This window comes from Hemicordylus capensis, chromosome 7, assembly GCF_027244095.1.
Source record: "Hemicordylus capensis ecotype Gifberg chromosome 7, rHemCap1.1.pri, whole genome shotgun sequence".
Classification (NCBI taxonomy): Eukaryota; Metazoa; Chordata; class Lepidosauria; order Squamata; family Cordylidae; genus Hemicordylus; species Hemicordylus capensis.
The window spans coordinates 24,659,054-24,682,258 of record NC_069663.1 but is presented as its reverse complement, the minus strand read 5'-3'; the positions used below and the strand labels follow the sequence as shown (position 1 = coordinate 24,682,258).

General features: G+C 51.1%; 1 protein-coding gene across 4 annotated transcripts in view; it reads left to right on the top strand.

The window, feature by feature from the left end:
* The first annotated feature begins 3,670 nt into the window (after nt 1-3,670).
* The window catches only part of BCAM (basal cell adhesion molecule (Lutheran blood group)), a 43,291-nt gene continuing 23,756 nt past the window's right edge, over nt 3,671-23,205 (top strand). For 3 of the 4 annotated variants that reach the window (XM_053268168.1, XM_053268167.1, XM_053268165.1), the window contains exon 1: nt 3,671-3,829. In XM_053268168.1, coding sequence (XP_053124143.1) covers nt 3,748-3,829 — 82 coding nt within the window. In that variant the 5' untranslated portion in view covers nt 3,671-3,747. The remainder of the gene's footprint in view (nt 3,830-23,205) is intronic. The other variant, XM_053268166.1, reaches the window with a different exon arrangement.

Sequence of the window (23,205 nt, the reverse complement as noted above, 5' to 3'; positions counted from 1 at the left end):
AGCGAAATTTCTCTTTCTGCTGGAAAATGTTACAAAGAGGGGATTTTCTTAGCACTTCTTAGGAAACAGCAAGCAGGTGGCCGGCTGAGTTTTTGCCAGTAACAAGAGAGTGATACTTTCTGTTCCTATATGTAAATCATGCCTCCTCCACGATTGTATGGAGGCACTATGAACATGCAGTTGTATCCTGTGAATTGGCCCCCGGCCCGTGATTTGTCTGCACACATTGGTGGCCGTCTCTCAGAGTGACATCAGAAGAGGAACCAGGCTGGGGTAGTGGTTGGAAGGTTGGCCTACAATAGAGGTTCCCAGCCTTGGGTCATAGGGACATACGAAGCTGTCTTCTACCGAGTCAGACCCTTGGTCCATCTAACTCAGTATTGTCTGCACAGACTGGCAGCGGCTTCTCCAAGGTTGCAGGCAGGAGCCTTTCCCAACCCTAACATGGAGATGCCAGGGAGGGAACCTGGAACCTTCTGCCTGCAAAGCAGATGCTCTCCCACTGAGTCCCATCCTCTAAAACAAGGCATCACGACCTTGGCCCTCCCGTTGATGTTGAACTACAACTCCCAATATCACTAGCCACAGGGACAAATTGTATGGGATTATGATTTGTTGTCCAACATCTGCAGGTGGGCCAAAGTTGTGCCCTAAAACGCTCCAGTTTTTAAAAGGCTGGGGAAATAAAAAGTTCTCATTTGGTTGCAAGGAAATATGACAAAGCAGACACCAAACAAACCTCTCTGGGGAGGATATCTGACAACCAGGGTGTCACCACCAACTGGTCTCTCTCTCTGTGCCACCCGTCTGACTCCATAATGTGGGTGTACCCTGAGGTGGACCTCTGAGGAAGTTCGCTTCAGAAGGTCCCGAGCTGTTCTAGCTGGAGGATCTCAAGTTGCAGGTTGGGAAAGTGTCTTCCTAAGGCAGGCAGCCGAAAACTGCTCCCCTTCAGGTGTGACCAGGCTGAGTGGACCGACATCTGATTCATCAGTATGGGAGCTCCATAGAGGCTTCGCTGCTTTCCTCCCTGCTAAAAATGTGGCTGGTTCAAGCAGGGTTGCAAGCTACCAGGTTTGCTTGCTTACACAGTTGGGGTGGCCTTGTCCAGTTCCCTTGCGGGGCTGCAATCCAAGGCAAGACCTATGCTGGCAGCAGCGGAGCTGTCAAATGCAAGAACAATGTTGAAGTGGGGCCAAAACAGACATGACAGGAAAGCCACAATCAGATCTCCGGATTCTTTTCTTTTTTCTTTTACTTCAAAGCAACTGCACGGAACTCCTGTTTTGATAAGAGCGATGGCACTGGGGTGTCTATGTTTAAATCCCCCAACACACACACACACATCATAAGGTAAATTGCCCCCCACCGAAGCTGCCATTGGCCCCACTGTGGGGGAAATGCAGGCACCGCACACAAGCATGCTGGGAATCCCCACATTCTCAACCTGCTCTGTTTACCCGTCTTTCCCCCCTTCTTTCTGTTTTGACTGGCTGACCTTGAGCCGTTCCTATCTGCCCAGGACAGCTGGCTGCTCATTTGCTATAGGATTCACCACAGCCGGAATTAAAATAACTGATGATCCTGATAGGGAAGGAAAGGAGTGGCTTTTGACCTTGCAGTGAAGCCAAGTAGCTTGCTGGGATACCAAGACAAGGGGGCAAGGGGTGTGTGTGTGTATGTGTGTGATAGATAGAGAGAGAGAGAGAGAGAGAGAGAGAGAGAGAGAGAGAGAGAGATCACACTCTTCAGGAGTCAGTGTGCTCAAAGATTGGCCAAAGGCTGTTCTTATATGAATATCTATGTATTCAGAAAATTTCTAGGCAGCTTTTCTATTAAAAATATGCAAAGTGGCATACAATAAAGCAAAAATAACTGAAATAGCAGTTACTGAATAAGAATAAATAGTCATAAAAGGAATGATTTCTGAGAGGCCTAGGAGAATAAAAAGGTCTTTGCCTGGCCTTATATGATCACTTCTGGTTTTGAGCTCTGATATCACAAAAAACTCTATCACCCTTTGACATCTGACGGATTAAAATAAGGACAAGCTCTGTTCAGTTCACACTGGGCAGCAATGATGAAGACCAAATGGCCAGGCCAGTGTCCTGCATAAACCCAGGGTATGCTCTGAAACTTCCTCTGCCATATTTTTTCTGGCTGTTGTCATTTTAGTATTTTAAAATTGTAAACCACTTTGAATGCCTTGGCCAAAAAAGTGGCATATAATTCAGCACAGTGAACACACACTGAGCAGTGGGTTGCATTAGGAAACCTTGAAGGTCCTTCCAAAATCTGATGATTCTATGACTGTCTTTTACACAGGGGCCAATCTATATGGGGGGGGGGATGTCCCTGAATCACAAAGTTTGAAAAATGATTGCAGTGGAAGAGGGATTGTGTGTGTGTGTGTGTGTGTGTGGGTTCAGTGGTGGAGAATTGTGTGGGTGGGTACAAATAGAGGGAGTTCATGCTGAAATGCGAGGGCAAGTGTCAGCAAGGAAGGGTTTGCAGGGATCAATCTGAACCATGAACCAGCCCCAGAATCAAGTTCTAGTAACAAAGAGAGTGTCTCTGCGTATATGCAGAGGGCTTGTACTCCGGGATAAACCACAACAAGCTCCTGCATGCGTGAGATAATGCAGAAAGCTTGCCTCTCGGGAGATGAGTAATTTGAGAGTAATTGCTAAGAGTTCAAGCCTTCCTGGAATTCGCACACTTCATGGCAGACTTTATATCAAACGCCAGATATACCCGAGTTTTTAAAGGGAGTTATTAACACTGATAGCTTCCTTTTTCTAGAAAAGTGTCATATAAATATTCATCATTTATATCATCATATAAATATTCATCAAGCCAGTCTGTGAAGACAATGCTGAGCTAGATGGACCAATGGTCTGACTCAGTATATGGCAGCTTCCTATGTTCCTATCATCGTCATCATCATCATCATCATCATCATCATCATCATCTTCCCACTAACCCAATGAGACATGATTGATTTTCAAAGCTGTTCATCCCTTGCAGCAAACCCCACCGAAAGTCTAGTGGCAACTGCAAAACTAACACATTGATTGATTTTACCCCCAGATTCGTGTGGATTAGACTAGAGTCCACTTGATCAGAAGATGCATCCGATCAAGTGGAGATTAGCCCACAGAGCTTATGATAAAATACAGGTATTAGTTGGATCACGTGCTTTGTGGACTGAAATGTATTCGTGTTACTGTCTCATCTTTTGTCCCGCTCTCCACGAAGTGGGCCCGCCTCTGGTCCACGACAGCTGATGCTAGAAGGGATGTGTATGCCTTGAAGGTGCCACACTGCTCCGTCGATGGGGGCTCGTGGGCAGAAAAGCGCGCCGCACGCGCTCGCGGGCCCTGGGATGCCTTCTGGGTCTTCTTAGCCTGGCACGGAAAAAAGGCTCGGGAGCTCTAACCGAGACCGTTGTGGCGGGACTGAGTCCCGGCGGCATCCCTCATGGAAGTCGAGGAGGCTTTAACTGGGGGTTGGGGTGGTCGGGAGTCCTGACGAGGAGGAGGAGCAGGATAGATGGTCTCGCCGGGCGCTTCGCTCGCCTGCAGGGAATGGGAGGTGGGGTGCGGGCCGGGGATTGGGCTGAGCTGCTGGGGGCGGGCCGGGGGGCGGGCCCCGAAGCCGGGCAAGAGGGGGCGAGTTAGCTAGCCTAGCCTAGCCAGCGGCGGCTCTGCTGTTGGTAGGAGCGCTCCTCCGGCGACAACGCGCATCATGGGCTCGGCTCGCTCCCCGAAGGCGCTCCCCGCGCAGGGGGCCCTCCTGCTGGGGCTCCTCTTTCTGCTCGCCCGCCCAGGTAAGGACAGGAGCCGAAGGCTAGCCCTCTCGCGCCCCTGCGATGCCCCCGCCAGGCGATCGGGGGCGGCGGGGAGGGAATCCCATGCGCCCCGCAGTTGGGGGCGGGCGATTGGGAGGAGGACCCGCGCGCCCCAGTCGCCGCGAGTCCCACCCTGAGCCTCTTTGCGCTCCAGAAGATCCTGCTGAGACGGGCGACCCGGACTCCCTTTGTGCTGCTAACTGCCGAAGGGACCTGAGTGAGAACTCCGGAGGCTCTGAAGTTGCCTCCTTCGCCTCCTCCCCCTCTCCCCACTCTCCAAAAGTCTTGGATTCACCTGCTGCTGCTGCTGCTGCTGCTGCTCCCCGAGCCCAGCCGTGGCTCCGGCTCCTCCCCTTCCTCTTGACCAGGCCCCCTTTCGCGCCTAGCCCCCTTCCCAGCTCCATCAAGATGCGCGAGGGTGTCCGAGAGGAGAGAGAGACAGACGGGGGTCTGCTGCTGGGCAACCTTTTCCCCCTTCCCCTTTAGTGGCGGGCTGTGCGCGCGCGCGCGCGCTCGTGTGCAGGGCTTTCTCTTTCCCCTAGTTCCAGGAGGGGAGAGAGGCAGAAATGGATGGGACAGGAGTGGCGAAGGCAGGTGGGGCGGGGGGAGGAGGCAGAGGGGTGGGGTGGTGCTTGTATGTGGAGAGAGAGAGATCGAGATCGAGAGATCTTCTCGTCTCGAAACTCTGCAGGGTGCCTGCTCTCAGCCCAGCAGCCCTCTCCCTCCCGGTCTCCTCCAGTCTGCCCCCTTTCTCCCCTGCCCCACCTCTCCAATGAATATTTCCCAAAGCCCTTGGCCAGGTGCATGGCACTCCTGGGGAGGAGGATGCAATCACATTGAGTGTCATTCCCTTGTTTCCCTCCCCTCTATCCTTGCCCTCTGCTCTTCCCCTCCCCATCCACCCCTTCCTGCCCCCACCTTACTCTTCCCTTCCATCCTTTGGCATCATCTCCTGCCCCCCCTTCTGGCTCTTCTTCCTTACTCAGCAGTGACTTGACCGTTCTTAAGTGAGTCATGGGCACGGTGATGAGATGGAAAAGGACTGATGGGAAGATGAAATGAGGGGAAATAAGTCTTGTTTGTGCAGGGACTGAAGCCGAAAGAGGACCACCCCCCTCCCGCCCCGCCATAGGCTACATAGTCCTTGCCCAAATGAGGAATAAAAGCTGTGGTGGTGCAACTCCAGGCACATCTCCTTCGATCTAGGACTGCCCCGTGCCCAAGAGCATGCTGTTTGATTTCAGGTCGACTAAGCTAACTGAGATCCCATGCTTGGGCTTCTCCAGAGGGCCACAGTGCACCAAACTCACGCCACTTCCCTCTCCCCAGAAACGTGCTTTGAAAATGCCACCCTTAACATCCCAACTTTTGGGGGAAAGGGTGTTAAAGGGTTTCTCATAATCTGCACCTGGGCACAGCTGCAGGACCTCTTTTGAACCAGTGCCGAGGTGGCGCAACCTGTCGGGGGAACGTAGCGAAGGAGAGGGCCCTTGAGCATGTGTGGAGTTTGCCTTCCTCGTATGTATCGAAGTAGATGCAGCCCATCTCCGCACATTTGGGGTGAAGCCATCAGGCTGCGAGGGTGTGGCTTCGATGCTAGCTTGAGTCCCAGTGCTGCCGCTTCTGGGCTTGTTTTGATGTCTGTCAAGAAAGGCAACTTGGTTTTTAATCCTCAGCAAAGAACTGCTGAAAGGAGGGGCTCATGTAGCTCCGTGGTGGATCCATTTGCTTTGCACGCCAGAGGTCCCAGGTTCCATCTCCAGGAAGGACCCCTGCTGAAAGCCTGGGGGGCTGCTACCAAACCGTGCAGGCTGTACCGAACTAGAGAGACCTGTGGTCTGAGTCCATGTAGGGCAGCCTCACATGCTTCTCCTTGTCCCAGATAAGGAACCCTGGCTCCATAGAACTTTCCCTCTCCGTTCTTCTTACCGCTGGAGCCCCTCTCCTTCCTAGCGGAGGAGGGAGCCCCCCACCCTTCAACCTCTCCAGGCAGAGTATCCAAAATGCTGTGGGTCGCGTCCCCCTGGCAGCAGACTTTGCAGCTGCCAGAGCCTGGCACCAAAGGGAGGATGTTTATATAAAAGTTTAGGGAGGTGAATGAGGCTGGCTGTTGGAGTGGTTATGTTGGGTGTGGAGGGAGGAGGTTTCTGTCGGAATTAGGCAGGGGGGGCAGTGGCCGGGCTGGGTAAGTGGGGTGTGTAAATCAGTTGCAAGTCACCGGTCCTCCCCAACCCCCAGTACTGGGAGGGATGCTCTTCTCCAAACATGCCCCAGCTGGCTGTTTGCTCAGCCCCAGCCTCTTGCATTCCAGGTCCCCTGCGTTAGCTTTTCCCAGCCTCCTGGGCTGCAGGAACCACGCCCTTTCCCACTCTGAGAGATGGGGGAGCCTCCCCGAAACAGGGGGAGCAGTATCAGGCAGCCTGAGAGGAATCTGGGGGGATCTTCCAGCCCGCAGGCCCCATAGTCCCATGCTTAAATTTGAGGAGCTTCAGCCTGCATGCAAACCACATATGCTCTTGGACTGCAAGTCTGCAGGCTGGACCCTTGTCTGATTTGCTTTGTAAGGTGACCCTGGCAAGGCTCACAATTAAAGTCCTGCCTCCAGTCTCAGATGTCTGAGGGCAAGCTGCTGGCCATGGGTTCTGACTGGTGAGGGAAATACACTTTGCAGGCGCTCAGAGACACTCTGTACCAGCACAGAATCCCAGCTCAGAGCAGCTCCTGCGTTTCTCCTCACAACTGGATACTGGAGAAGAGTTGTTGAGTAGGCCCTGTGAGTGGTAAGATGCCCTGAGGAACCCTCCTACCCTTCTCTTCCCTCTCCTAGGCCTCCAGTGCCACAGCAATATGCTTGGCATGACTGCCACCATCTTTATCTGCATTCACAGCCCAGTGTACCACAAAGCCCCATGGCAAGCAGCTAAAACCAGCTTTACATTGATGTTGGTTATTGCCTCTTGGGTTTTGTGTCGTATTTTTAAGTTTTAAAAAATGATTGGACTGTATTTTATCAGTGTTGTAAGCTGTTTTGGGATGCTGCCGAGCAGTGGGACATAAACGTAAAAACAAATAGATAAAATAGGGACGCATGTACTTGAGATAGCTTAAAATGGATGAGTTACCCTTAGCACTCTTGAATTATCCTTTTTTGTGCTCTGCACGTGGTGAACACACACAAGCACCAACTGGTAACTTATTGGGGCAAGCATCGAATGAGACAGGTAATCTGCACTTTGTACCCATGTAGGTACACATTGGGAGGTTTTTTCCCAATCTTCTTTCCCTGATTTCTGATGGAGTCCCTTTGCACGGTAATTTTCTTCTCAGCCGTGTGGGGAGGCACTCCAGATGGCCAACTCTCCATGTGGTTGTGCGCGTGCCGTAATAAGTTATCGCTTGGTGAAGATTGCTTGTATTCCGCCAACTGAGATAGTTAAAGAGATAAAAGGATGAATTTTTCTCCTTTCAGACGCATGTTTGAGAGAGACATGGGATTCTAATCCTTGCTAATGAGCATGAATGCAGCACTAGGGAACATTTCTCTAATGTGGGATTCGCAGGCAGGATCATGAGGACTGTGGCACATGTTAGTCAAGGAGGAACAAAGAGAAGAGAACAAAAGGACGTGAACTGCTTAACACCTTCATGTAGAAGAGAAGTGCCAAGGCCACCATTCTAAGCACATTTATTTGGGAGTCCCATTTAACTCACTGAGACTTTCTTCAGAGTGAACATGCATAGGATCAGGCTGTAAACCAGATGTCATATACACAATTAGTGGTAAATACATAGAAGCACCAGGTGGAATGTTACTGGTGCTGAGCGTAAAACCATGGAGGAAGGTGGCTGAACCTTTAAGGGGGCAGACGGTTGATTTTTCTCCCTGCTGTTTGCTAAGCCTGCAATTTATTTATTAGTTCTGCATAGATGCTCTGTTATAGTTATACTGTTATGTTTATATGATTTTTTAAAAGCTTTGAGCTACCTTGTGGAATCCTTGTGGGAAAGCAACATATAAATACATAGCAAAATATTCATTACTGCAAGAGCTTCTGCTTTAAAATTCGAGTTTCTAGTCCTCATGGACATGAAGGAAAGCTTTGAAAACAGGAGGTGCAAGCAGTCCCTAAATCCCCCAACACCCCTTATTTGCAGTCTGGGGAAAAGGAGATATGATGTCTAGTTTGGCCCTTGAAAGATGGAAAGTTAGGAAATAAGATAACCAGCTGACAGATCTCTGTCTAAGAGGAGAGAAAACTGAGGAAGGCACAAATTTAGCCCCTGGGGGGACATTGCGCATGGATTACTGCAGGGCAGGCTGCCTGTTTGTGGGTCGGCCTGGGGTGGGGTTTGTGAATGAGGCTGATGTGAGCCTGCTGGCTTTGCCTAGTAGCACATGTGTGACATTTGAGGTGTGGAAATTGCTTTGGCTTGCTCTGTGAGGGCTGGCTATTTTGAACAAGTGAGGAAATGAGACTTGGGCCATCTATCCATGCACAAGTGGCACGAAAGTGGCTAGAAGCCACGTCTGGGGGTGGCCTGGTGGCGGTCAAAGTCAGTGGTTTACTGTGCAGCTTAACGCACCCCGCTCCGCCCGTGGTTTCCTCTGTTCTGCTGAAAATCTCTGGCAGACTTGCTTTTCTGGGGGACAGATAGCGTGAGAGTGGGCTGCTCTGTACAAACAGCTTGCTGCATGGACCACCCTCGGTGCAGATGCAATTCCAGGCGGGGTCCAAGCAGGCCTGAGGCCGGTCTGCACGGAGGAAGCCTGTCATGGCCCACCTGCTACAATACCCCCTTCCTGGCTCTTGGCCCTCTTTGCCTCTGATTCTCCCCCCTAGCCCCTGCAGGCTGTCTCCGTCTGAGCCGCGCAACCAGTTTGCCTCATGGAGACCCGTCAGGCTGATGTGCCCGGCCGGCACTCTCCATCCGTGTGAAGCGGGCACGAAGCCGGCCTCGTTGGCCATGGAGGCCACCGCGCCATCTTGTCAGCTCTTGGGGCTGCTGGCGCGGCTCTCCCTCGCTCTGCTTCTGGCTGCCTGCCTGCCTGCCTCCCTGATAACATCGCTTAGGTATCCCTGAGCGGGCACAAGGAGACAACCGGTCTGGCCACTTCAAGGGGCCCTCGGCGTGGAGGGAGCTGCTGGGGGCGGCCTTCGCTGGAGCAAGGGATGTGGCTAATTCTCTCCTTTGGAGGCCTGCCTTAGGACATGGCGCCCTATCCCGTCTCCCCCTGGCAAGCCTGTCATCCCTCTCCCCTCCGCTTTGTTCCCCGCTTTTCATCCAGGCCTCTCAAAGCCCCTTTATGTGGGAGGGCTGCGGTTTCAGGTGTGTTGAGGCCTGTCCCCGTCCCACAAGAACGCCTTTCATGGCTCGGCACCTGCCCCAGCCCCCCTCCTCCCCGAGGCGAAGCCTCCTTTCCCGCCCTTTCGCTCTCTCCGTCTTCTTTTCTTTCTCTCCCCTCCCCTCCGCCTCCATTTCTTTTGCTCTGCGTGACTCCTTCACTCATCCACCTCCTTTGCCGCATTGTGTTTATCCGGCGAAGCATGTAACCTCCTCAAATAGCAGACTCGAAATTAATGATTCCCCCCCTGCTTCCGTTACCACACGCATCCGTGGCAGAGCTGAGATATGGATTCGGCCGTAACGGAACAGCTCGGATTGGAGCTGCTGAAGTGTGATACGGAGGTTTTGACTCCTAGGGGTGCCTTGGTTTTGTTCGAAACCTTTCCAGGCTGACAAGCTGCCCCAAGAAACCTTGGAGACCTGCCGCAGAATCCCGTCCATCCATCCCTCTAGACCATGCCTGCTCAACTTAGGCCCCCCCCAGCTGTTTTTGGACCTCAACTCCCATAAACCCCAGCCACAATAGCCAATAGCCAGGGATTATGGGAGTTGTAGGCCAACATCTGCAAGAGGGCCAAAGTTGAGCAGCCCTGCTCTAGACCCAGGGCTTAAGTTATGCTAGGGAATCAGCCCTGGAACCTTGTAATTTAAAATGCCTGGGGTCTGTGGAGCGTTAAGTATCTCTTGAGTATGTGCAGAAGGCCTTGCTCTTTCCATGGAGTTGCCATAAGCAGCCATGTCTACATTTATACCCATCACATGGTTGCTCTGCCATCCTTTTATCCTCACAACAGCCTTGTGAGGTGGGCTATGCTGAGAGAGAGAGTGACTGATCCTAGGTAATCCGGTGAGCTTCGTGGCTGAGAAGGGATTTGTGAACTTGGGTCTCCCCTGTCCTAATCTGACGGGACAGTAACCACTGCCCCACACTGGCTTGTCAGGGCTGAGGAGTCTGGCTTCTAGGCAGGTGGGGGTCCTGGCACTTCTCCTCCGACTTCAAAGTTAGCCGCTCTCTTGATGTGTTTAGATTAGTTCTTGGCTGGTGAAAGGCTCCGACTTTTCAGAGCTGGGAAAAGAACCAACTCTACTTTCCTCTTGGAATTCCCCTTCTCCTTGACTCCCCGCCCCAGCCTGTCCCCCATCAAAGAGTGCTGCATCTGGGCTGGAGTTTCTAAAGTCCCTTCCTTCCTTGCTCTACTTGGTGGCAGCTCCCGCCCCAGGCAAACTCCAATTCTCCGCCCCCCCACACCCCGCCATGTTAATTAGCTGGCTCCGTTAAGCGTGTCTGCAAGCGCCCAAGCATGGCCGTGATGCTGAGATGATTCCTTGCCCTTATTGCTGCCCTGGGAGCCAGGCAGATAAACAATGTGCCCGGCGGCAACACCGCCTCCTCTTTCATCCTTTGACGGGCACAGCAGAAGAGAGCTCCGAAAGGCCTTGCGCCAGCAACTCCGGCCCCTGGCTATTTCTAGACCGGGGTCTTTTTTTAGCGGCTCTGGGGATTTGGGGCCCGGCCTCCCCAGGTAGCCAAGGGCTGGAGCTATTCATAGCTGGGCATTGGGCTGTTGGGAGTTTCTCACGGCAGTCCGGAGCAGAGGGGAGCGAGCCTCTCGGGGTTGGCTCCGAACCAGGAGCTTGGTAGGATTCCTCCTCTCCCCAGCTCCACCCTCTGGAATGCATGTGCTGGACATGGCATGGACCCGCTTCGGGACCCACTGCTGGCTGTGCCCTGGAACCCCCCTATATGGGGAAGCGGCAGCCCCGGAATTGGGGGTGTCTGTGCACAGGCTGTCTGTGCATGGGACCATTGCAGGGGTGGCTCAAGGCACTGCAGTGCCTGAGGCCAAGCACAAAATGTTGCCTTGCCCCATCACCCTGCTGGGGACGGACCAGCTCTTTTTCAAAACGAACCCTTGCAAGCTTTGAAAGTGCATGGGGCGGGGCGGGGGGAGGGAAAGCTGCCAGCAGCCTCCTCCTCTCCTCTGCTCGTGTTTCTTGCAAACTTTGCAAGGAGTAGGAAGAGAGGCACTTCTTGCAAGGTTTGCAAAGGCCTCCCCCCCCAACTGCTCCTGTGGCAATGGAGGGGGGCGTCTTGCTGCCCTGCTGGCACCTGAATAATCTGCCACCTGAGGTGAGCTGGTCTTGTGGCAGCAAGCATGCATGGTCTCCTTTGCTAAGCAGGACCCACCCTGGTTGCATTGGGATGGGAGACCACATGTGAGCACTAAGGTATTCCCCCTCAGGGAATGGGGCTGCTCTGGGAAGAGCATCAGAAGGTTCCAAGTTCCCTCCCTGGCAGCATTTCCAAGACTGGGCTGAGAGAGACTCCTGCCTGCAACCCTGGAGAAGCTGCTGCCAGTCTGAGTAGACTCTGCTGCCTGGCCTCTGTGTGCACATGCACACAAAATAAATAATTAAGTAATTCTAATTCTGTGGCAAGGAAATTCAACTTCTTTGCAACTGGAATAAATTGTGGAAATAAATGCATGTGCATATATTGTGTACCTTAAGCTGAATGAATTGTGCAGTAAAATGCGCAGGAGGTACCTGGTTCTGCTTGTGGGACTCTGGTTCCCAGGAGTTTGGAATTGTTCAATTAGGCCTGGGAAATGGATGGATATTGGAGAACTGCTGGGTCTGGGGACAGTGTATGGCAGCGATGAGGAGCAAGAAGATGTGGAAGGGACCCAAGTCTTCTGCTGTTTCTGGCTTCTGCTCTTTCATTGAGTGTTGGAAGACCTTTTTTTCTTTCTTCCCATCTTGAGGGCTAGAAACTTGTCTGTTTCTATAATTGTTTAAAGAAAGGGATGATTGCCCCAGGATGCCCAAGTTCTGCATCAGACATCAAAGGCCATGCTTGCAAGCCAACGGCACAGCTGCACAGAGTATAAAGCACACCCACCCAGCCTTCTTTCTGACCCCATCCTCCCATTCGTTCTCAGCAACTTTGGTCCCTCTTGGTGCCTCTGCCTTCCCCCTTGGGCCCTGTTCTCCCTCCTCTCTCTGTTTTGATTCCTTGGATGTCCCTGGCTCCTTTTTCATGGCAAGGCACAGCTGTTCCCTGGGTCAGTGGCACCTGTTACTGTTTAATCAGCCTTTTTTTTGCTTGCTGGCCTTGTAACCCCTTCCTCTCCACTGTCTCCAGGGACTGTCTGGCACCCACATGGCCAGGAAGGGATTTCCCAGGGGCCACATTTAGGAGATCTACAATGAGAAGGTAGCTAGCAAACCAGCTCTTGCGGTCTTCATCTCACCAGGGCCCTACCTGTTTGCTCTTTTTAGAGTGCACTAAACAGAGCTGCTATTGTGAAGTTTGAAAACAAAATCTAGAAACCTGGGTTCCAAGTCCTGCTCCCTCCCTCCCTCCTACTCATGCATACGCTCTCAGATTAGGTCCCAGGAGTCCTGTACCGCTTCTTCTTCTTTCGGCGGGTTCTTCCTTGTCCTTTTGCTAGAAGTAGAACTTCTGATTCCCACCCTCTGTTGTAACCACTAAACTCCACTCTCGTTTCCAAGTGCTGGAAAGGAAGCCCTTTCTGCAGTGAACAAGGGTGTATTGGGGTGAGAAGGGACCTGCTACTTTTTGCACAGCTCCTGAGCTCACCCTGGCTTGAGAGCTGGTGTGATGCACAGGTTAAGATCTTGGTACAGACAGGGGAAGTACATGGGTTCAAGCAATACTCAGACCTAGTTCTTTCAAACAGCAGATTTGGTTGTAACCTGTGTCTGTATTGTACCATTTGAACCTGCACGTCGGGGGCTTACATGATTAGGTGCTCCCCTATTCAAAAACAAATCCCTGTTCATAGAAATCTCCTTTAGTATCTCAAGAAGGCAGCTAATATTAAGGTTTCAATAATATGAAAATAATCTGAAAAATGTTGTGCCCCAAGTATCTTTCCCTGCTGGGAAGGGCTGTGAGCTACCTCAGATATATTCTCGGCCTGTGGCCTGGTTTACCGATGCCGTGGGATGAGGTGGTAGCACAGACTGTACCATTTCAGAATGCAGGTGAAGGATACAATTTTTGAACATATGAAGTTTCTTTTTGCTGAGTCATAGGAACATAGGAAACTGCCATATACTGAATCAGACCACTGGTCTATCTAGCTCAGTATTGTCTTCACAGACTGGCAGTGGCTTCTCCAAGGTTGCAGGCAGGAATCTCTCTCAGCCCTATCTTGGAGAAGCCAGGGAGGGAATTTGAAACCTTCTGGTCTTCCCAGAGCGGCTTCATCCCCTGAGGGGAATATCTTGCAGTGCTCACACATCAAGTCTCCCATTCAGATGCAACCAGGGCAGACCCTGCTTAGCTATGGGGACAAGTCATGCTTGCTGCCACAAGACCAGCTCTCCTCTCCCAGAGTCAAACCCCTGGTCTATCTAGTTCAGTGTTGTCTGCACTGGCAGCAGCTTTTCAAGGTTTCAGACTCATTAGAGTCCTTCCCAGTCCTACCTGGAGATGCTGCCAGGAATTGAAGCTGGGACCTCTTGTACCCTCCTTGGTTGAGCTACAAGCCTATCTGCAATGTGTTTGTCCTGTTCCTCTTTTCCCACTCGGTGGCATGAAGCCATATCTGGGTTCTTACCCAGAAATGATAGCTTTAAGTACCCCATTAAAGTCCTGTAACTACTCTGTAGTTCATTGGATGGTTAAAGAGTGGTTTCCTACCCCACCCTTTCAATGCTTGCTTAGTCCATTGGCTTGTGCTCAAAATCTTAATACTAGTGACTAATGGAGGATGTTTGAAGGAAGTATGTTTCTCACAGTTTAATCAACATAAGCTGCTGCCCATTGTTGGGAGAAGAGGGGACTTTTAACAGTCTCTTCCCACCTCCTGGTGCAGTGACACATCGGGTCTAAGAAGGCTTGAAAACCCACAAGCAGTGTACTCTCCAACCTCAGCCACGTCAATTGACAGTTGTCCTGCAAACTGGCTCATTGAATCTATAGATTAAAGTGTTTAATGCCTAATGTTGAGGGGCTGTGTTATTTATTGTGTTATTTATTGTGTATACAGGAAATGGGGTAATTCTGGAATCACTAATGCAGGGGTTCTCAACCTGGGGTCCCCAGACGTTGTTGGACTACAGCTCCCATCATCCCCAGCCACTGTGGCTGAGGATGATGGAAACTGTAGTCCAACAACGTCTGGGGACCCCAGGTTGAGAACCCCTGAACTAATGCAATCTGGGGATTTTCCTTCCCTCTTCCTGCAACAAACTGCATTTCTTCATTGCTTTGTGTAAACATGTGGCACAATTTGTTTTGCTGTGCTTCCTCAGAGTTTGAGGAAGCACCTTGTACTTCCTTTAATCTGGCATGGGCCCTCACCTAGAGGGGATCTGTCCAGGCTCTGTCTTTCTTCTCTTGATGGTGTATCCTTTTCTGAGCTCAGATTTGGTTTCCCTTACCGGTGTGGGCTAATTTTGGTTGTTAGTTGCCTTGAGGATCCTACTAGGAATGGAATATAAATATCTTTCATCATAAAGTATACTTGGTGAGAAGCAGCCAGGTCATCTAGGTTCTTTTTCAGCAATGAGGAGATATTTGTAGGGAGTCTGATTTAGTTTTGCACACACCACTATACAGAAGTATCTGCAGATGCTGTAACTGTACGTTGAGGGGAAAGAGTAGCTTACCTTGTGGCTATCTTTTATCCATTCCTCCTCCCATCATGCTCTACACTAGAACACGAGAAGCCAGATCTGCACAACCTGTAGTTTTTGTCGATCGTGGAGTGTGAACAGGATACTAGTTCTGCACCGTGGCTATTCTGTGACCTGTGTAAATTAAACAAAATTGTCATAAAATATTGTACACAATGCACTGCTTCTGCTAGTCACGAGGATGGACAAAGGGTGATGACTCTGGAAATCCTGCTTCTGGCTTCTGAGAGTTTGCCTGGCTTTGCTGATACATATCAAGTGTATCTTTGGGACCAAAAGGACTAGAAGCTTGCTTTTCCTTTAAAAATAACTGAAGCTGAGATGTTTCTGACCGCTGCCGTCTGTGGTCAGTAACAGCTATTTCAGCTTTTGCAACACTGTGAGTGTGGCCAGGCAGAGCACTAAAGGTCCCCTCCACTCACGCTCTGGTCTTGGAATAAGAAAAAAGGAACAAAGGCCAACCATATGCTTAAAATAATTCCTGGCTTGACCTTGGGTTGGTCCTACGTAGCTCAGTCTCTCTATACTGCCTGGGCAGCAGTTCTTCAAGGCTGCAATCAGGGGGTCTTTCCCAGCCGCACCCGAGTATACTACTAGCAAATTATGCCTGCTTGGAAAGCAGGTCCGCCACCACCGAGCTTCGGTTCCCCCCAGTTGCTTATCTGCTCTGGGAAAAGAGAAGCAAAGACACCCCTTCCCAAATAGAAGAGGGCAGGCACAGGTGTGGGCCGGAGCCCTATAAACCACCCTTTCCCCAGCCTTTGTGGCTTGTGTCTGGTGCAGGCTTTGGGGGCTGGGGCCATCTTTCCATGGCCTGAGAGCATCCCCAGCGCCAGCTGTCACCGGTCTGTGTCCCCTCGTGTGTCGGGAATCCCGCTAACGAGGCTAATCTGTCACTCTGCCGGCAGGGGTGGCCTGAGGGAGGAGGACAGGGCTGCCTGAACCCAGACGGAGTGGGGCGGCTGGGGGCGGTGGGGGGGAGAGATGGCCGGGCTCAGATGTGCCGGCAACTGCCGCTTGGGGGTGTGTGTGTGTCTGAGGTGGGCCACGGTCCACGGCCCGATATGGGGAGAGGCGGTTTCCTCTGAAGACATTTTAAGATGGAGCTCAAGCGAGCCAGACAGGACTAGTGTAGTGTCCCTGGGGATGGGATGTCCAGGCAGGGGCCTCACTGAGGTGTGAGAGGCTCCCTCAGAATCCGGCTATTATTAAAGCATCCACCCTTGAGTAAACCGGGATTAGGGTAACGGAAGGAACTGGAACGTTGTTTCAGTTGCAACGTGGAGGAAAGGAAGCGTGGATAAATGAAACATTTTGAAAGAAAACTGGCAGTGATCTGTCCGATCAAAGGGAGAACCAGTAGAGGAGTGAGAAGATGGACACTTCCCTTTGTCACAAGCAAAAGGGAATTTGCTTATTCCCTTAAAACCCTTTGCTTAAAACCCTTATTTAAAGGGTTTTTATCAGATTATGGTATTTATATACATTGAATTAATAGCACGTAATTTCAAAGTTAAAATTAGAACCAGGGTCTGTGGGCCATTTGGGCGCCAGGGCTCGGCTATCACACTCCCTTGTTTATATTCGCCTCACCAAAAATACCCCTGTGAGGTACAGAGAAAGGGAGACAATATCTAAAGTGCACGACAAACACATATTATTTTTACCTCAGTTGAACTGCCCTGGCTTCCTCCAAAGAATCCCAGGAATTGTATTTCGGTGCTGGTGCTTAGGATTTGTTTTTAGTGATCTCTACACATACAGAGTTCCCCAGGTTTTTGGGGTTTTTTTTGGGGGGGGGGGGTTTGGAGGAGAGAAATGGCTCTTAAACCAGTCTACGTTTGTGGTAGAAATATATCCATAGTGTCCAACCCGAGGGCCCTCAGGCCAACTTTGGCTGCAAGTCTGGAACTTCACCTAGCCAGGGACAAGCAGGGGACACACACACACAAGCACAAGGCTTATTTAGAGCCAGCGTCCACAAACACTTAGGCCCTGCAACATGGTTTTCCGTACTGGAATTAAAGGGAAAGGTAACGTGTGCCATCATCAAGTCGATTTCAACTCCTGGCGCCCACAGAGCCCTGTGGTTTTCTTTGGTAGGATACAGGAGGGGGTTACCATTGCCGTCTCCCACGCTGTATGAGATGATGCCTTTCAGCATCTTCCTGTATCGCTACTGCCTGATATAGTCTGGGAAACATACCAGTTGGGATTCGAACCGGCAACCTTCTGCTTGTTAGTCAAGCATTTCCCCGCTGCGCCATTAGGTGGCGTAAGATTGGAATGAGGGTCAGCCATTTTATTTGCACTCTTTGGGACATTTTGCCCTCTACACTTGCAGACCCTTCACCACAGGGTAGCCGCAGCTTGTGAGACAGGCTTCTCCGGGCCTTGGTGCTTCCTGCACAAAGTGGGCGCAGCACAAAAATGCATTTCAAGGCCCTGTGCTTGCCCACACGTAGGTATGGCTGAGAGAAAGGATTAACTGCACACTGTTGGCAAGCATATAGACACACTCTCGTAGATTTGTTTGCATACAAACCCGCGGTGGAGAGGGCAAAAACACGGTCTGCGGCCACTCAGGCAGCGCACATATTCAGTTTGGCAAGCTTTTATTGGGAAGACAGCTTGAACTGGGGTTACGTTCTTCTCTCAGAGGAGCACATGCTGCAGAAATCCACTTACATACCCTGGGAGTACAAGGAGCCGTCTTAGTGCTTTCCTTTACTTCTAGACTCCGTTAAAAAGATTACGTACGTTTAGGTAGCAAAACACTGCATGGCTGTATTGCTTGTAAACAATACATCCATGTCTAAGAAGCGGGTTTTCTTTGCTGGGAAACCTAATCATTTCAAACCACTTGCAGCTGAGGCCACTGTGTCATGTTTTGTCATTTGAACTGTGTCATGTGTCACGAGGCCACTGTGTCATTACTGTGTCATGTTTTGCCATTTGAATTTAGGCTTGTGCAAACTGCAGGGATACCCAGGATAAGTGCAAGACCCCCACCCACTCTTGAGGGTGGGTGTCTTTCTAGAGATGGCTGTCCACCATTATGCACCTCATTAAAGAACCCTCGTCCACAAGCAAGGCCAGCTCCAAGTTGAGGCTCTCAGCGGACTCCTTCTTACCGGAGTTGGGCTCTCTAAGGCCAGGATAGGCAATGTTGGCTCTCCAGCTGTTGTTGAATTCCAACTCCCATCATCCCTAGTCACAGTTATTTTTTACGGGGGATGATGGGAGTTGTAGTTCAGCAGCAGCTTAGAGACCCAAGGTTGCCTACCCCTGTGTATGGAAGCTTATCTTGGTGGTGAGACGGCAGTACTAATGATTGATTGATTTCTATACCGCCCTTCCAAAAATGGCCCAGGGCGGTTTACACAGAGGAATAATAAATAAATAAATAAGATGGCTCCCTCTCCCCAAAGGGCTCACAATCGAAAAAGAAACATAAGATAGACACCAGCAACAGTCACTGGAGCTTTTGGTCTCCATTCTGCTGTGTCTCTTTGTGCTGTCCAGCCATGGGATGGTAATCCCTGCTAACGCGGCAAAGGCACCTTTTAAAAGTAGCAATTCTCTTTATTGAGCAGGAGGAGAGCAACTGGCCCTATCCACCCCCAGCACAGTAACCCTCCAGTGACTATTGCTGGTGTCTATGTTATGTTTCTTTTTAGATTGTGAGCCCTTTGGGGACAGGGAGCCATCTTATTTATTTATTATTTCTCCAACTAAACTGCTTTAGAAACTTCTGTTGAAAAACGGTATATAAATATTTGTTGTTGTTGATGATGATGGGAGAGGAATGACCTGCTTGGGTTCAAATCCTATTTTATCCGTGGCTTAGAGCCAACTGCTCCTATTTAAGAGAGTGTTCTGGAGAGTGCCGTGAATTTGTCCCTGTTATTAAAGCACCTTTATTCCGAACATAACCTCTCTTCAGAGTGCCAGGGCCTTCTGGGGCGGGAGGGAGGGAGGGAGGAAGGGATGCATTAGGAATCGTGCCCAGCCATCAGCTGGGAAAGGACCCAGCCAGCGTATGCATTGAAGTGGAGTGAGTCTACTTCCTAAATGGATTGCTGTGTGATTCTAGCACCGCTTCCTTGGCAGTTCTGCCAGGACGGGAGAGAGCAGGGAGAGAACAAGCCAGCAAGCCTGAGCAGCACACTCTTAAGTCTGACAGGTCTGTCGCCTGGGGCTCTTGAAAAATCCTGGAATCTGGAGCCAGCCCTGTCTGTGGTTTATTGGCCATTTTGCCCTCCTGGCTCAGTGGTGTAAAGGGTGTCCAGCCGGCCCACCCTGGCCACTCACGAGCGCACAAGCCCCTGGGTGGGTAGGTTGATCGGTTCTGTCTCTTTCACATGCCTAGCCTGACCAAAGAGCCTTTGGATACAGGCCAGAGGCTCTCAAACGTCTGTCCTTTCTCAGTCTTTTCCAAACTGTATGTCAAGAGGGTCAAAAATAAATGAAATAATCCCCAGACCAAAATGGGCCCAGCTGTGTCCCTGGGGACAGGCAGATCTGAGGGAAACGGGGACCATATGGTTCCACGGCATGCCTCTAGGCCCCTGGGAGAATGACCCTGGGGGAGTGATGGGGCTGACAGGACGAGGGAAAATTCCTTAGAGTAGTCCCATTGAAATTAAAAGGACCAGTTAGGCATTGCTTTACTTGTCCTTTTCGTTTCGAGGGGACTGCTTTGAGGAATTTTCTTCATTGCATTAGCAATTAGAAGACTAAGAGGTTGCCCTATTGATACCCTGTGTTGGACATCAACACAAGGAATGGAGTCACACCGGCTCTTGTGTGTGTGTTGGTTTGGGCAGAGTGGTAGTAGCAGGTTGGCAGAGCCTGCCCTTTTGGGATTATTAAGTGCCTCCTTGGCATCTGTCCCTCCCACGGGAAGCCCAGCCTGCACTTGGAGGACTGTGGATATAGGCAATCCTTACTTGAACCAAAGGGCGTTGATTTTCCCTTTTTATTTTATTTTATTTTATTAAACGGTCTATTAAGGCCTCTCCCCCAGGAGGATATTATAAAAGACCACAGATGTTCACATCTGTATTAAATCCCGATAGCCAACTGAGCAGGGGAAACAAAAGAGAATGTAAAAGGGAGGCTTGGGGAAAGCATAAAATTTTATTTCAAGAAACGTTCACAGAGCTGAAATTAACAAGCACACTTCTTGCCAAATGGCCTTCAAGTTTTGGCTTATTGGCTGGAATGGTTTGAATTTGAAATATTTCTCTAGCCAGTAGAGGTGATAGAGCAACTCTATGGAGAGACTATCAAATGACAATTGAAGCATTTGAGCCGGCTTGGTTAGAGCCAGCAGTTCTCAGGACCTGGGTTTAGGAAAAGAGGAATACAATAACCCAGGGTTTCATAACCTTGGGCCCCCAGATGTTGATGGACTACAACTCCCATGTCACAATACTGATGGACTACAACTCCCATGTCACAATGGACATGGCTGGGGATGATGGGAGTTGTAGTCCATCAACATCTGGGGTGCCCAAGGTTAAGAAATCCTGCAATAACCTATTGAGATCTTTCACACGACCTCACGGCTGCTGCAGAAAAGACAGGAACTCTCTTGCCTTCCCCTGCAGACGAACAGTGGCCGCTCTCCCGTCTGCTCCGCCGCACCATGTGCTCACACGAGCGGCCGAGCGGCGGCCGTAGGAGTGGGAGGACTTCCCCCCACCCCACATCCCAGGGTGCCCCAGGGCTGGGGTGCGGCCACTCCTCCCCCCGGCTCGCTGCCAAAAATGGTGATGAGCCGGGGGGAAGCCATTAACTCGGTGGGGATTGCCCAGTCAATTGCGGGCCAAGGTTAAGCAAACCACAGGTTTGCTTAACCTCGGCTAAACTCCAGATTAAAAACTCGGGCTCAGCATGGAGACAGCGCCAGGACTGGGCTCGATCCCAGCACAAGTTCACACACACAGCCTAGCCCAGGCTGGCCTGCCCTAGCCTGGGCTATGCTGCACGTGTGAACAGCCTCTGTGTGTTGGAGCTCAGCCTGGCCAACTCCGGTGCAGAGAGTTTGTTCCGCTTTGACAGCCACGTTGGCAATGAATTGCAAGCTGGCAGGCAGCACCTGACCTGCCCGTCTTATTTATGCATAATTAACCTTATTTGCATACAATTTAGCATGTGCTCAGCGGGTGCTAAGTTGCAGCTGGTGGACATATTGCAACATTTCCCTGACAGTCTTTTGTGTAATTTCCAGTCTCGGACTAGAAGCGACTATTGTGTTTTTGGAGAAGGGAGCTACTTCACTGCAAGACCGTGGTGCATTTGGAAAGGTTGGATCTCCCCCCTCCCCCACTTCTCCATTTAGCTCGCAAACCTACAGTATGTACTGTCAGCCAGGGAGAGAGTGGGTGGTCCATTTCAGAAGACAGTTTTTGCAGATTTGCCGATCTTGCAGATCTTCGTTTCACAAAGGCTCCCAGCCATATGCCGTGGATGGAGGATCAGGCTCTTGCATCTTTTAATAGTTGAATTGACTTCTTAATGTGTGGCACCGCTGAGCCTGGTTAGAGAGAGCAAGGAAATGTATCACTTAATGATGTCAGGAATAGGATCAATGAATGTGCCTTAGGGCTGCCATTTTCAGAGGCAGCTCTGTGCTTCTTTATAAAGTTTAGCTCCGACCTGAGCTCTCTGGAGGGGAAGAGTGGAATCAGTGCCATCCTTAGGATGGGCAAAGAGGGCATCGCCCCGAGGCCCCCCCAGCCTTGTGCCGTCCGCAGTCCAGCCTAGAATCTCCCCATCCGCCGTGCGCTTACGCTATGTGGTGGAGGGCTGGGGCGGGTGGGAGGCAGCCACACTCTGCCAGTGGTGGTGGCCCTGCGGAGATTTCTCACCTGTGCTCCGCTGGTCAGCAGCAGCAGCAGAAGAAGAAGAAGAAAGGGGAGATTCTAGGCAGAAATCTCCACGTCACTGGGGCTCTCTGCATTTGAACCCATTGAGCTCTGCCCATTGCCCTGCATCCCCCTAAGGACAGAACGGAAGTGTTAAGAAAATGAAGGAGGGGAAAGAAGAGGTATGGATGGGAAGGTGTGGGAGGAGGACCTTTGAGACTGTGTCGCCTTGTAGCAAACCTCTTATCAGCTCAGCCCTCTTCGCCACAGGAATGTTTGAGCCGTAACTCTAGCCCTCTCCCACCCTGGCACTCACAGCCTCACTCTGCTCTAGCGGGGCTCTTGAGTTTTATTTCCTCTTTCCATCTCAGTTCTGGGATGGCAAGAAGCACAGGAGACCGTCGGGACCTCTGTGCCTCTGAGGCAGGTGGGACTCCTTCTGCCCTCTCTCTGCAAGCAGCCTATGATGACTTCTGGGAGCAATGCAAGATGGTGTGTGTGTGTGTGTGTGTGAATTGATTTTTGATGGCCAGGGATAGTTGGGACAAGATGAGTCACAGATGAAAGGACAGCTGCAAAGATCAGCGATCTCCATGCTTTCCAATGGTATATTTCCCACCACCAAGGAAGATTATGCTTCCAACGCCTTCATAAACCTGCTCAGCAAAGCTGCATGCTGCCATAGCCTCAAGCAGACGAGGGTTGGCTGCTTAGGGGCTTACTTGGAATATGGTTATTTTACCCCCCTGATATTTGCCCTGAGCCTTAGGGACAAGGCGGGCTATTGGCTGGATAAACATCGCAGCCTTTGCCAAAATCTGCCCCTCCTACACTGCTCTTGTATCCACCCGCCCTATCCAGCATCCAGCTTGCCGCTTGTTTGAATACGCACCCGTCAGGACATCCTCGGTTCTCCCCCAAACTGGTGTGTTGTGGGTCTCCCATCTGCTGCCTTAAGAGTGCCTGTAGGGAAAAGAAACCCTGGAAGGTCACTCCATGCTTTAATTCTTTGCACTGGCTGCACTGAAGTGGCTTCTGCACTTCTGTGACCGCAGGGCTGCCGGGGAAACGAATGGCTGGAGATGGGGTCGTTTTCTTTTTCCGTGTCGAAAACCGTGCACAAGAGGCACCATTGCCAATAGTGCGAACGCTGATCCCACTCCTGGCTCTGCTAACCAGGTTTTAGTAGACCCCCCCCCAAAAAAAAAACACAACTTGCTTGACGGTGTGGGATAAAATAAAAGTGTGCATGTAGACACTAAAGCCAGCAATGCTTCCCTGACCCATTTCCAACTCTTCAGGGTGGCGGACGGGGTGTGTGTGGAAGCAAACCCCATCGTCTGCCTCTGAATGTAACTGGGCCCCGTGCCTGCCTGTTCTGCAGTCCGGACGGGTCCTTCCTTCTCAGCCATTCTCTGAGGGAGCCTTGCCTTATCCGTGCCACTCTGTCTAATGGGGGGCTTC